Here is a 15312-nt window from a genome sequence, read left to right on the forward strand (position 1 = left end):
TATTGTGAAATATTATTACAATTTAAAATAACTGTGTACTATTTGAATATATTTCACAAAGTAATTTATTCCTGTGATGCAAAGCTGAATTTTCAGCATCATTTCTCCAGTCTTCAGTGTCACATGATCCTTAAGAAATCATTTTAATATGCTGATTTGCTGCTCAAGAAACATTTATTGTGCACAGATGTACAAAATATGTGTGTACACTTTTTTTCAGGATTCTTTGATGAATAGAAAGTTCAAAAGAACAGCGTTTATTTGAAATATAATCTGTTGTAACATTATAAATGTCTTTACTGCCACTTTTGATTGATTTAATGCATCCTTGCTGAAAAAAAAAATATTAATTTCTTTAAATTCTTCTCAAAAAAATAAAAATAAAAATTCTTACTGACCCCAAACAGTACTGTAGTGTATAATGTTACAAAAGCTTTGTATTTCAGATAAATGCTGAACTTTCTATTCATCAAAGAATCCTGAAAAAAAAAGTACACAACTGTTTTTAACATTGATAATAATAATAAATGTTTCTTGAGCATCAAATCATCATATTAGAATGATTTCTGAAGGATCATGTGACACTGAAGACTGGAGAAATGATGCTGAAAATTCAGCTTTTCCAACACAGAAATAAATTACATTTTCAAATATTTTCAAATAGAAAACAGTTATTTTAAATTGTAATAATATTTCACAATATTACTGATTTTACTGTATTTTTAATTAAATAAATGCAGCCTTGGTGAGCAGACGAAACTTCTTTATAAAACATTAAAAATGTTACCGATCCCAAACTTTTGAACGGTAGTGTATATTCACTATATATATTGTACCTTGTGGCTCTTTCAATCAGATTTTGGAGTCAGAGATATCTGCTTTATAATGAGAGATTTTAACATTACATTTCCCAAAACTGCAAAGTATATTAGGAAGGGGCATTACATGTACTGTAAGAGGAAGTCACATGACCTCTCACATCACTGTTTTCATTGTAGATTAGATTTCAGTTCACTTTTCTCCTGTTTGTTTTGGAGAAGATGATATAATGTCATAAAATACTGTGGCCTACTTTGAAAGAAACACATGGTGAAATAACCCAAACACACTGATGTGAGTATAGATCTTGATTTATGTAAGTAGGAAATGCTGTCAGTGGAAACTGGCCTGAAGTAGCAGACTTCAGTTCTCCAGGAGTCAGTTGTCGAATTTGAGCGGAAATAACCAAAGACACACGGCAGCCTGGTGGTCCGTCAGCCAACTGATCTTAAATCATGTCTGTATGGCACAAACCTTTTTTTTTTTTCTTTTTTTTTTTTTTTTTGCGTCCTGGAACTCACGGGTGAACCCCTTTAAGCAGCATTGAGACTCCTGCCCATTATTTCAAGCTACCGTCGTGGCATAAAAACAAACTTTTTATGGTGATGTGTGGCACAGCAGGAGAGAAACTGCAGCGGCGCTCATTAAGACTTTACAGTGGCAGGCACTGACCCCAGACCAGCTCAGTTTAAGTACATGTGAGTAACCAGGGCCATTAAAAACCCTGCAGCTGTAAATCAGAACATTTACTTTCAGGTCAGGGAACAGTTACAGGTTTCCTCTTTGAGGTCTCAGACTGGATTTGATTTTTTTTTATTATAGTGCTTAATGGGAAAGGTCAGTATGCGTTATGTAAAACCTGATCCTTGACTGCTGCTCTTTTAACCTCACAGTATGTACTGCCAGCACATCCAGGACAAACAATCAGTATACAAGGAAAACCTCTGGGCTTTTTTTATTATTATTATTATTATTATAAATAGGGTGCATTCACCCTGCACCCACTAGTAAAAATATATCAAAAATATATTCCGGATTCACATGCTTATGTGAGTGTGTGAATATGATTATGTTTGCACTCATCATCGCTAATTATTCCGTAACCTGAGGTGAAAGTCTGAGTGAACTCTTCGGGCCTGCAGCTGAATGATACCATCTTGAATTTGTCTCTTCACAGACACCATGGTTAAGCACCTGCAGTCCATGGACGCTGCCCGGAGTTTCTCTGAGTTTCGTCAGGAGGCCGGCATGCTCCACTCTCTGCAGCACCCGTGTGTCGTGGCTCTGGTGGGCATCAGCATACACCCGCTGTGCTTCGCCCTGGAGCTGGCGCCGCTCGGCAGCCTCAACACCATCCTGGAAGAGAAAGCCAAAGGTGACACATTACCACAGAAACTGGCCTGGATTTTTCTGTTTGCACAAAACTTTATATATTTATCTGCCTTAATGATCGGGCAATATTATAATTCTTTATATATTGTTATAAATTTTGATATTTAAATAATAAATTAACATAATATAATGTAAATATAAAAATATATGTAAGATTATAACATACCTTTTAATAATACTGAATATTAACATATAAATATAGAAGTCACTCCTGAGCATTTAATTGTATTAATAATATATACATTATTTCAGTATAATATAAATGCCACTGTGAATATCTCTATTTTAAAGTATCTCTTGAGCATTTGTGAAAGTTTTACTAGTGTAAGCAGTGTACTTTTTTTTTATTTATATAAAAAGTCAGAATTGCGAGATTCAAAGTCAGAATTGCGAGTTATAAAGTCAGAATTGTGAGATATATAGTCAGATTTGCGAATTATAAAGTCAGAATTGCAAGATATAAAGTCGGAATTGCGAGAAATAAAGTCGGAATTGCGTGATATAAAGTCGGAATTGCGTGATATAAAGTCGGAATTGCAAGATGTAAAGTCAGAATTGCGAGATATAAAGTCAGAATTGCGTGATATAAAGTCTGAATTGCAAGATATAAAGTCAGAATTGCGTGATATAAAGTCGGAATTGCGTGATATAAAGTCTGAATTGCGTGATATAAAGTCTGAATTGCGTGATATAAAGTCGGAATTGCGTGATATAAAGTCGGGATTGCAAGATATAAAGTCGGAATTGCGTGATATAAAGTCGGAATTGCGAGATATAAAGTCTGAATTGCGAGAAATAAAGTCTGAATTGCGAGTTATAAAGTCGGAATTGCGAGTTATAAAGTCGGAATTGCGAGTTATAAAGTCGGAATTGCGAGTTATAAAGTCAGAATTGTGAGATATATAGTCAGAATGGCTAGATCTAAAGTCAGAATTGCGAGATCTAAAGTCAGAATCTAAAATCTAAATCTAAAAATCTAAAATCGGAATTGCAAGATATAAAGTCGGAATTGCGAGAAATAAAGTCGGAATTGCGTGATATAAAGTCGGAATTGCGTGATATAAAGTCGGAATTGCAAGATGTAAAGTCAGAATTGCGAGATATAAAGTCAGAATTGCGTGATATAAAGTCTGAATTGCAAGATATAAAGTCAGAATTGCGTGATATAAAGTCGGAATTGCGTGATATAAAGTCGGAATTGCGTGATATAAAGTCTGAATTGCGTGATATAAAGTCGGAATTGCGTGATATAAAGTCGGGATTGCAAGATATAAAGTCGGAATTGCGTGATATAAAGTCGGAATTGCGAGATATAAAGTCTGAATTGCGAGAAATAAAGTCTGAATTGCGAGTTATAAAGTCGGAATTGCGAGAAATAAAGTCGGAATTGCGAGTTATAAAGTCGGAATTGCGAGTTATAAAGTCGGAATTGCGAGTTATAAAGTCGGAATTGCGAGATATAAAGTCAGAATGGCTAGATTTAAAGTCAGAATGGCTAGATCTAAAGTCGGAATTACGTGATATAAAGTCGGAATTGCGAGTTATAAAGTCGGAATTGCGAGATATAAAGTCGGAATTGCGAGATATAAAGTCTGAATTGCGAGATATAAAGTCGGAATTGCGAGTTATAAAGTCAGAATGGCTAGATCTAAAGTCAGAATTGCGTGATATAAAGTCGGAATTGCGAGATATAAAGTCGGAATTGCGAGATATAAAGTCGGAATTGCGTGATCTAAAGTCGGAATTGCGTGATCTAAAGTCGGAATTGCGAGATCTAAAGTCGGAATTGCTAGATCTTAAGTCAGAATGGCTAGATCTAAAGTCAGAATTGCGAGTTATAAAGTCAGAATTGAGAGATATAAAGTCAAAATTGTGAGTTATTAAGTCAGTATTGTGAGATATGAACTCGTAATTCTGAGAAAAAACATCAGTTATGTTTCCCTCACAATTGGACATTATAACACGGAATTGCAAGTTTATATCTCACAATTCTGACTTTATAACTCGCAATTCTGAGAAATAAAGTCAGAATTGTGGGATAAAAAGTCACAATTAGCTTTTTTATTTTTTATTTCATGCCGAAAACTAACTTGCATACATCAGAGTAAACCTTAAAAGAGAAAAATCCTTCTGCGTCACATTAAGTGTTTCAGTGAATAAAAATTTGTCAAAAGTTCACAAAAAATAAAAATCTTAACATCATTAACTCACCCTAATGTCATAATAGCATCATAAAAGTAGTCTTCTGAGGTCATATGATGGGTTTGTGTGAGAAACAAACTGAAATTTACACCTGTCCTTTCTGCTTGACTGTCCTGAGGTTCTCTCTACATGCCGCTGGGTCACATGCTCACCTTCAAAGTGGCCTATCAGATCGTGACAGGCCTGGCGTATCTTCACAAGAAGAACATTATCTTCTGTGACCTCAAGTCTGACAACATCCTGGTGTGGTCTCTGGACGCAGAGGACTCTGTAAACATCAAGCTGTCTGACTACGGCATCTCCCGGCAGTCCTTTCACGAGGGAGCTTTAGGGGTCGAGGGCACGCCCGGGTACCAGGCTCCGGAGATTCGGCCTGGCATCGTCTATGATGAGAAGGTACCAAAGGGCTCTTACTGATCTAATTTGTTTGATTGGCTGTCAAACAGCCAGCTTTTAGTGTGACAACAAAGGTCAAAGTCTGTTTGCTGCCTGAATTCTAATTGAATTCAGATACAGGGGTCAAGTCTTTTGGTCTTTAAGATCCAGTCTTTAAACTCCTGCCATGCCCATATAAAGCCGCTTAACCAGTAGCTTTCACACAGTGTGTGCAACAATGCCAGAAAGGAATGTTAATTATGACTATATGCAAAGTACTGCTTAGGTGGAGAAACTTCATCACAGTAATTATGTTATTTATAACTAGAACAAGTTAAAGAACAAGTAACACATTTAATGGAAGAATTAATGTAAGCTTTACATATCTTTACTTAAACTCTTCAGTCACTTTCCATTTTAAGTGTTTTATATTTACATTTATCCATTTGACTATTTTCTGATTATTGAGCCCCAGAATATTTTTTTTAACTGGCTTTTCTCAAAGATTGTTATGCTACTGTATCCATCGTTACTTTAGTATTATTTATATACTATTTTATTATTTATTAATATTATAATTTGGATTTCGATTTTTTGTTTTTGTCATTTTTATAGTTTAATATATTTTTAATAGTGCTGTTAGCTTGATTAATCACATCTAACATAAGTTTGTTTACATAATATGTGTATATATATTATATATTATTATATGTGTGTGTGTGTACATATACATACATGCATACATACATACACACACAATATATATACAGCTCTGGAAAAAATTAAGAGACCACTTAACATTGATTTCTGAACTTGGAGTGGTCTCTTAATTTTTTCCAGAGCTCTCTATATATATGTGTGTGTGTAATAATCACACTTATATTATGTAAACACAAACTTTTGTTAGATGCGATTTAATCAATTAGCAGCACTCATTTTTAAAAAATATTTCTATTTAGCTTGAATTTATTTTTATTTCAATTTTAGTTTTACAAATTTTAGTACTTATTTCACTTAGTTGCCACGACAAAAATTTCTTCATCTAGTTTTTCATCTAATATTTATTTGCGTTTAGCTTTATTTCAATTACCTTAAAATGATTTGTAATAGTTTTAGTTTTAATAACATTTACAACACTTGTACGATCCAGCATTTTATTGTAATCATGTAAATAATTGTGCATTAGTGTCAACTGATCACGATCATGATTTTTTTGCTTGTTTTTACAAACTGAGGAACAAGTTGAAATGATCTCCAGTGGTAATCGACAGCACGCCACAGAATCTGTCAGTAGAGCTTAACTTGTTTTGAACCAGGAAGCGTTCCTTTCATCGGTTTGTTCGCTCCAAGAACCCACATTCAATAGTGAATCTGAGAGCGGTGTGTCTTCAGGGTGTTTAGAGAAGTTTTCTTTGAAATTGCATAGGGATTTCCCTTCAAAGACGGATTTGAGATCCAGTGAGGCTTTTAGGTCAATTCACAAGGCTGATTTGTTTTCCAGCTTGGTTTGCTGAGTATGCATGGATCATGTCCAACAGAACAGAATGAGATCTGTTAACATGTTTCTAATGGAATTTATGACCGTGTTTCCTCAACTTTCATGCAACGTCATGGGAGAATGACAGGTATTCATAGATGTTTTAGTTATAGGCACAGTTCCTGTATACTGGTCAAATTTGTTTTGCAATTTTTTTTTCTTTTCTTTTTTCCTTCACTGTTTTTTAGGTCCTGCTGGAATCTAGATGTTTTTCCACATATAGTTTTTAGAGGAAAATCTGCAGAAACATGATTTTATTTTTTCAAGTAGACTGTTAAAAACACATCCTATGCATCCTGAATAAGATTAGTCCTAGAAAAGGTCGCATTCTCGATTTCATCACCCATATGATCTAATTCCTAAATGACAACGATTCGCCCGTGTAGGCTATATTAAACCTTTGACAAAAATAAAATCGTGACATTCAAATCTGCGTTCGCGCTGCCGTTGATCTAGAGAGAGTTGTCAATATAAACAGCATTGCAAACAATCTTGTCAAACGCATAGTATCATTATTTCTGTTACAAATATTCCAGTTATCACAGAAGTATACAAAAGTGTATCATTCAGATAAACGTTGATGTCTTTGTTACCGATTAAAACAGAATAAATCACCTTTTGAAAATGCTTCAAATAGGCTAATATATCGATTGCATCGTTACGCCACTAGGTGGCAACAAATTGTGACGTAAAAGTGACGTCTTTATGAATCCAATTTGTGGTAACACTTTGCAATAAGGTTCATTTGTTAACATTAGTTAATTAACATGAATTAACCATGAGCAATACATTTGTTACTGTATTTGTTAATCTTAGTTTGTTAATGTTAGTTAATAAAAATTCAATGCTTCATATTGTGCGTTATTTTACAGTGCATTAAACAAATACAGCTCTTGATTTTACTGTTAAAATTAACGTTAAAGATTAATAAATGCTGTAGAAATGCAGTTCATTATTAATTAATGTAGTTAACTAATGAACCTTGTTTGTAAAGTGTTGTAAAGTGCAGTCTGTTAAACTCATTTTACAGGTATAATAAACACAAAAAGGAGCTGAGTATTGTGCATTTTGTTTTACTTACTACTATTTTTTATTGGTTGTTTAATATTTTTTTCCTTATTATGAAAATGGAAAACACTACACTGGAAGTTCCTGTTTCAAAAAAAATTAAATAAATGAAGACTGCCAGTTTGAAACAGGAACTTCCTGTTTCAAACTGACAGTCTTCATTTATTAAATTTTTTTAAAATATCGCAATAAATATTGTATCGTGGACTTTATATCGAGATATTATTGTATCGTGAGATTTTGATATCGTTACATCCCTAGTAAGTATACTGTAAAAAAATATTGTTGGTTTAACAAGTTACCTGGTTGCCTTAAAATTTTGTGTTCATTGAAATTAAAAATTTTAGTTAATACTATGGAAATTGGTTTAATAAATAGAAACTCAAAATGTAATGTTATCTGAACCACATTAATTATCTAAGTTGATTTGTCAAAAGAAAAAAAATGTGTGATAACAAATCCTGAAAATAATTTTTACAGTGTAGGAGGATTGTGGGCAGTCTGAAGCTGAAAATCCAACCATCCCCCGGATCCCACAAAAGTCTGAGACGCCATTGAAAATCCTTGTTATACTTATTTTATTATTTAAAAGGGTGAAAAAAATACTACTACTAATACGACTACTAATAATAATAATAATAATAATAACAACAATATTAATCTCAAACAAATTTTATATACAATGAAGTGGAAATATGTACGATTATATGTCTGTTTCACAAATCAAATATGAAATTCGTTCATTTTCATTCAAATTATACTTTTAATATGTTTTGTAATGAAAAAACTCTTCCAAAAAAAAAAAAAATATATATATATATATATATATATATATATATATATATATATATATATATATATATATATAGAATTATTTTTTTATTTTTATTTTTTTTATTTTATTTATGTTATATTACTTTATATTGGTGACCTTTATATTTTGTTTTCTGTTTATTTATGTTCTTTGAACCTTGTTAAAGGGGAGGTGTAATGCTATTTCATGCATTCTGACTTATTTATACTGTTAAAGAGTTGGATTCTCATGCTAAACATGGCCAAAATTTCAAAACACGAGTTGGACGTATGACTGAGTATTTCTGTGCCAAATGACTACTTCTGGTTTCGGTACAGGTTTCAGAGAGTTTTTTTCTAGTATGGCCTTTTATCACGTAATAAAGGGCGGAATTCCTTGTATGGGCACTTCTCCCTGATAATCGTGCGCACACACATCACCCAGAACAAGAGCAAGAGCACGCCCATCAACGCGCTTCGTTCGGGATACGGAAGCGGAGAGATTTTTCAACAATGGCTGTGTCCCAATTCAGAGTCTGCACCCTTTGAAGGCCGCATACATCATCAGTCTCATTTTAAAAAAATAAGCGTTAGATTGCAACGTAAAAAAGAAATTACAGTATTTTTCACCTCACAATGAATTTCAGTCAATTTTATTACGGTTACTTTTCTTAAATATGACATCCTTGATGAAGTATTCAGCCTTCAAATGCGATCTCCGAAGGACGCAGCCTCCGAAATGAGACGCAGCTCCTGTCACTGAAGGAGTGTGTTTTTAGTTGTGAGGGAAAGATTACCTTATTCAGCTTCCCAAAAAACCCAGCATTAAAGGTGCCCAAGAATGCTTTTTCACAAGATGTAATATAAGTCTAAGGTGTCTCCTGAATGTGTCTGTGAAGTTTCAGCTCAAAATACCCCATAGATTTTTTTAAATTAATTTTTTTAACTGCCTATTTTGGGGCATCATTAACAATGCACTGATTTAGGCAGCCCCGCCCCTTTAATTCGCGTGCTCCCTGCCACATGAGCTGTCGACTATATTACAGCGCATTTACAAAGTTCACACAGCTAATATAACCCTCAAATGGATCTTTACAAGATGTTCGTCATGCATACTTTATGCATGCTTCGAATTATGTGAGTAAAGTATTTATTTGGATGTTAACGTTTTATTCTGAGTGAATTTGAGGCTGTCCTCCGTGGCTAACGGCTAATGCTACACTGTTGGAGAGATTTATAAAGAATGAAGTTGTGTTTATGAATTATACAGACTGCAAGTGTTTAAAAATGAAAATAGCGACGGCTCTTGTCTCCGTGAATACAGTAAGAAACGATGGTAACTTTAACCACATTTAACAGTACATTAGCAACATGCTAACGAAACATTTAGAAAGACAATTTACAAATATCACTAAAAATATCATGTTATCATGGATCATGTCAGTTATTATTGCTCCATCTGCCATTTTTTGCTATTGTTCTTGCTTGCTTACCTAGTCTGATGATTCAGCTGTGCACAGATCCAGACGTTAATACTGGCTGCCCTTGTCTAATGCCTTTCATAATGTTGGGAACATGGGCTAGCATTATGCAAATATTGGGGCGTTCACCCCGACTGTTACGTAACAGTCGGTGTTATGTTGAGATTCGCCTGTTCTTCGGAGGTCTTTTAAACAAATGAGATTTATATAAGAAGGAGGAAACAATGGAGTTTGAGACTCACTGTATGTCATTTCCGTGTACTGAACTCTTGTTATTTAACTATGCTGAGGTAAATTCAATTTTTGAATCTAGGGCACCTTTAAAGGGAACAGAGGATGAAGTTTATTTTTCCGGGACAGCAACGGAGTTGTGCACGTATGTTTGTTTTTTCCCGGAATTTCGTTGATTAATTCTTTGTAAACAAGTCCCAGTTCGGCGCTGTATTTGCAGACCGTGGGAGGTGAGTAAAGCTGCATCAGATGTCTGTGTTTTGTTGGCAAACGGAGCGCAAGTGCATAAAACATAAACGTCACAAACGTTTTTTGTTCCCTTTGTATGTATAATAATGTCGCTGCTAGCAGACATCTCTAAGCAGAAGCTGCGCGTGCTCTTTAGCTCCTCCCACGGCACTGATGGCAGACACGCCTCCAGGATCTCTGCTTTTTCCGGATAGACTCGGTTTAGCGTATCTATCTTTTATAAATATGACAATACTAAAGACTTCGGAGATATGAAGAATGCATTGTTACTCTAGATGTACTCAAGATTAACATGAGATTGTCAGAAACTGTTTGGGATACTCCCCCTTTAAACTAAAAAATAGGGGAAATTTTCCATTTTCAGTGGCCTCAGACTTTTGGACACCAATGTGTTTCATGGAAAAAGGAAGGTCACACGGGTTCCCTTGAGTATAAACCAACAGGAATCATTCAGTGGTGTTTCTTCTGTCTCACTCTGTGATTGACAGCTTGCTATTTAGAATAAAGTCTCCTTAGAGGCATTTTAATTGATCATTGATTCATGTAATTGCTAATGGAATCATTACCGTAATAGCCTTTTAATGTGAGATATCTGCACTCAAGGTAGCTAGATTGAGAGAAAAGAGTCTGTGTAGATTGTGTGTGTGTGTGTGTGTGTGTGTGTGTGTGTGTGTGTCAACTACAAACTATTTCCTGCTCTTTCACATGCCTGCTCTGTGATGTCATTTCAAGCTCCTGAAACTGAAGCGAAATATGGGAGCATGCCTTTTTTCCTTTGTGTTGGCAAAGCAGAGCGCTCTAAAAATACAGTCCTGGATTGACACGGCTCTCGTCAAAGCTCATGTCCATTTATAGAACTGACCTAGAAATACGTTTAATAAAAATATGTCACTGTCTCCAGAGCATCTGTCGAATCAACATCAGGAGTGCGTGACGTACATGTTGCTGTGTCAATAATGATGACTTTATTCTTCCTTTTGTTAAGTCATCCTTTTCTTTTCCATCTCTCCTCCCTTCTAGTCTCGCATTTTACCATCCAGCCACATTGCAGACTGATCTAGGCAGGACTTGGACACTTACACTGGAAAAAATGTTTTTATTATTTTGTCTTGTTTTCCAGTACAAATATCTAAACGTTCTTAGAGCAAGATACATTTACTGGAGAAACAAAATAAGTTAAGATATTGAGTCTTGTTTACTGAAAAATGTACAGGGCAGGAGCAAGCTCAGTTGTTTATTATTGTTTTCATTTATCAGATTGTTTCACAGCCAGAAAGTAAAGTGAAATATACAGCTCAGCTTGTGGAGATCTAGTTTACTTGCACCTGCCCTGCAAAATGGGAATTGCATGGAGTGAATTGGCTGTAAATGAGCCATGGGCCATCTGAGACTGTTGAACAACATTACCGTGCATTGCTTTTAAATGACTGTTGTCATCTGTGCTTCAGGTGGATATGTTCTCGTACGGCATGGTTCTGTATGAGCTGTTGTCTGGCCGCAGACCGTGCATGGGTCAACACCAACTACAGATCGCTAAGAAACTATCTAAAGGACTCAGACCAGCGCTGGGCTCCACAGAGGAGGTGCAGTTTCACCGTCTGCAGGCGTTGATGCAGGAGTGCTGGGACACCAAACCAGAGAAGGTACAGCGTGGTTCTGTCTTTTCTTAAAGGGCCACTATTGTGCTTTTTTTGTTTTGGAGGTCTCCCAATAGGTTTACATGCAAAAACACTTTAATTTTCTCATAATATACGTTGCACATCACTTCATTTCTCAGGATTCAGTCTCTCTAAACTCCTCCTTTCAGAGTGACTACTCTGCTCGGATTGGTCAAATGGCCCAGTCTGATGTGATTGGTCGGAAACAAAATGTCAGTTTTTACAGTATCAATTCGAGATACAGAGTCTTCTTCCTTTGGAAGTGCAGGAAGTGAGAGTGGAATTAGTGTCGACTCCTTTGGAAGTCAATAACTCTGTTTATCGTGCACTTTGATCTTTGAAACTTTGCAGACCTTTTACATTCATAAATGGTACTAAATAATAAACAATAATAAATGCCTAAATAATAAACGCACTACTTGAAAGGTATTATCCAAAAATGCATGACAGGTCCTCTTTAAAGATACATTCACAACAACAAAAGCTATTTGTTGCCATTGCTCTTTGGAACTTAACAACTTTTGGGTTGCTTTGTTACAATAAATGGCTGTCAGTGTGAACACCCAATAATGATGAGTTGATTGCACAGAGAAAAATACTGGCTGGGGATAAGGTTAGTTAGTTTGTGACTAAAAAAAAATAAAAGTTGAATATTGCATTTTTACTTGGAAAAAAGTTAGATTATTGACGTTAAATGTGTTTCAAATGGTATTTGAGTTAATAATTTAAAATATTTTCATTTAGATATTTATAATGTTACAAAAGACTTCTGTTTCAAATAAATGCTGCTCTTTTGAACTTACTATTTATCAAAAAATCCTGAAAAAAATGTATCAGAGGTATACATTAAGAATGTGTTCTCGTTTTAGTTTAATAATTGTTCCCTTATTTTTATTTAAAGGGTTAGTTCACCCAAAAATGAAAATAATGTCATTTATTACTCACCCTCATGTCGTTCCACACCTGTAAGACTTTCGTTAATCTTCAGAACACAAATTAAGATATTTTTGATAAAATCCGATGGCCTCCATAGACAGCAATGACATTCAAACTGTCAAGATCCATAAAGGTACTAAAAACATATTTGAAAAAGTTCATGTGAGTTCAGTGGTTCAATATTAATATTATAAAGCGACAAGAATACTTTTTGTGCGCAAAAAACGAAACAAAAAACAAAATAAAGACTTTTCAACAATATCTGTATGGGACGATTTCAAAACACTGCTTCAGAGCTTTACGAATTGAATCAGTGGATCGGAGCGCCAGAGTCACGTGATTTCAGCAGTTTAGCCGTTTGATAGGAGATCCGAATCACTGATTCGAAACAAAAGCTCAGAAGCTTCATTTTTTTGGTGCACAAAAAGTATTCTTGTCGCTTTATAATATTAAGGTAGAACCACTGAACTCACATGAACTGATTTAAATATGTTTTTAGTACCTTTATGGACCTTGAGAGTTTGAAAGGCTTTGCTCATACAGGCCTCACTGAGCCATCGGGTTTCAACAACAATATCTTAATCTTACAGGTTTAAAGAAGGTCTTACAGGTGTAGAATGACATGAGGGTGAGTAATAAATGACAATATTTTCATTTTTGGGTGAACTAACCCAAGGGACTAAATCAAGTCCCTTTAACTAAATCAAGGGAACAAATTATTATATTGTGGTAACGATTTACTTAAAACGAGTGAACGAATCAGTGCTGACGTATATTATGATACACATTTTTTTTTGTGTGTGTGTATGTCATGTGCAGGGCTTTGTACGGGTTTACCATACAGTAATAATTAGAAATGTTTCTTGAGAATGATTTCTGAAGGATCATGTGACACTGAAGACTGCAGTAATGATGCTGACAATTCAGCTTTGATCACAGAAATAAATTACATTTTACTATATATTCCCATTAAAAAAAGTTATTTTAAATTGTAATATTTTACAATATTACTGTTTTACTGTAGTTTTGATCAAATAAATGCAGCGTTGGTGAGTTTTTCAAAAACATCAAAACATTTTACCAACCCCAAACTTTTGCACAGTAGTGTACAGCATGTCATAATGGTTATTGCCTTAGTGTTTATAAAACTGTCATAAACCTGAGTCAAAAATAGTCATGTAGGCACATTTTAACCTGCAGATGTTGTGAAATAAAGCATGTGTCTAATAATGTCCTGTCCTCCGATGGCTTTAGCGTCCCCTGGCCACTCCTCTTATGAGACAGATGCAGGATCCCAGTTTTGCTTGTCTCAGGTATCTGCTGTCCTGCCAGGAGCACAGTCAGCTCTTCTTATCGCCGCTGCAGGGCCACAACGCCGTATTCTGGGATGGAGACAAAGATGACAGGTGCGCTCTTGGGAATATCAGCATGAAAACATGCCTTTCTTGCATGTTCACGAGGCATTTCTTTTCAGATTGGGCTGATATCATGAAGGTTTGTGCCTTTGTGATTTGTTTGCAATTTTAGATTTTGTGGCTCTGTTTCAAAACCTGGTAAACTGACATCCTGTCTACTGTCTACACGGCTGTCTTCTAAGGCAGCATCCTAACTGAAATATAAGGTCCTAGCTTACTGTTATGGCATGCTTTAAATAGGCAGTTTGAATTGATTTTAAACGAGTTTGGATTTAATGCGCTGTTAAACTAAGGGGTTAATATACTGTAGTATGAATTTTAGTGCTGTCAAACAATTAATCGCATCCAAAAAAACTGTGTTTACAAAATATATGTGTGTGTACTGTGTATAATTATGTATATATAAATGCACACACATACATGTATATATTATAAGAAATATTTGCATGTGTGTGTATATATACAATACTGTGCAAAAGTCTTAGGCACGTCAGTATTTTCACCCCCCAAAAAAGGTTTTAAGCCAGTTATTTATATCTTTTGCTGTAGTGTGTCAATAGGAAATATCCGTTCACATTTCCAAACATTAATTTTGTCATTAATTGTAATAATCCAGTGAGATTTTTGAATTGCCGGAGCACCGGCTGTTATCAGTCTTGTGTATTCAAAAATCTCACTGGATTATTACAATTAATGGCAAAATTAATGTTTGGAAATGTGAACACACTACATTGTATTGACACACTACAGCAAAAGATATAAATAACTGGCTTAAAACCTTTTTGGGGGGGTGAAAATACTGACGTGCCTAAGACTTTTGCACAGTACTTTTTATATATATATATATATATATATATAATATAAAATTATACACAGTAACCACAAACTTTTATTTTGGATGCGTTTAATCACGATTAATCATTTGACAGCACTAATGAATTTATTTATATATTTTTGTTTAGATTGAACATTCTTTATAAATTGTTTTTGAATGAGTCAGATATATTTATAGTTAATTTCTCTCACTTCATCGCAAGGTAGTATTATTTATTTACTATTATAGTATTTATTAATTTTTTGATTTAACTTTTATTTTATTTTTTGATTTAACTTTTAACTTTAATTTTAGCTTTAGCAAATGTATGTTGCTTTTGTAA

At 34.6% G+C, this 15312-nt stretch overlaps 1 protein-coding gene across 3 annotated transcripts in view; it reads left to right on the forward strand.

Annotated features, from left to right (window-relative positions):
• Positions 1-15312, forward strand: part of lrrk1 (leucine-rich repeat kinase 1) — a 111647-nt gene that overhangs the window by 73905 nt on the left and 22430 nt on the right. For all 3 annotated transcript variants that reach the window (XM_048183802.1, XM_048183805.1, XM_048183804.1), the window contains 4 exons: positions 1997-2194; positions 4532-4809; positions 11595-11789; positions 13995-14146. In XM_048183802.1, the coding sequence (XP_048039759.1) occupies positions 1997-2194; positions 4532-4809; positions 11595-11789; positions 13995-14146 (823 nt within the window). The remainder of the gene's footprint in view (positions 1-1996; positions 2195-4531; positions 4810-11594; positions 11790-13994; positions 14147-15312) is intronic.

This window comes from Megalobrama amblycephala, linkage group LG3, assembly GCF_018812025.1.
Source record: "Megalobrama amblycephala isolate DHTTF-2021 linkage group LG3, ASM1881202v1, whole genome shotgun sequence".
Classification (NCBI taxonomy): Eukaryota; Metazoa; Chordata; class Actinopteri; order Cypriniformes; family Xenocyprididae; genus Megalobrama; species Megalobrama amblycephala.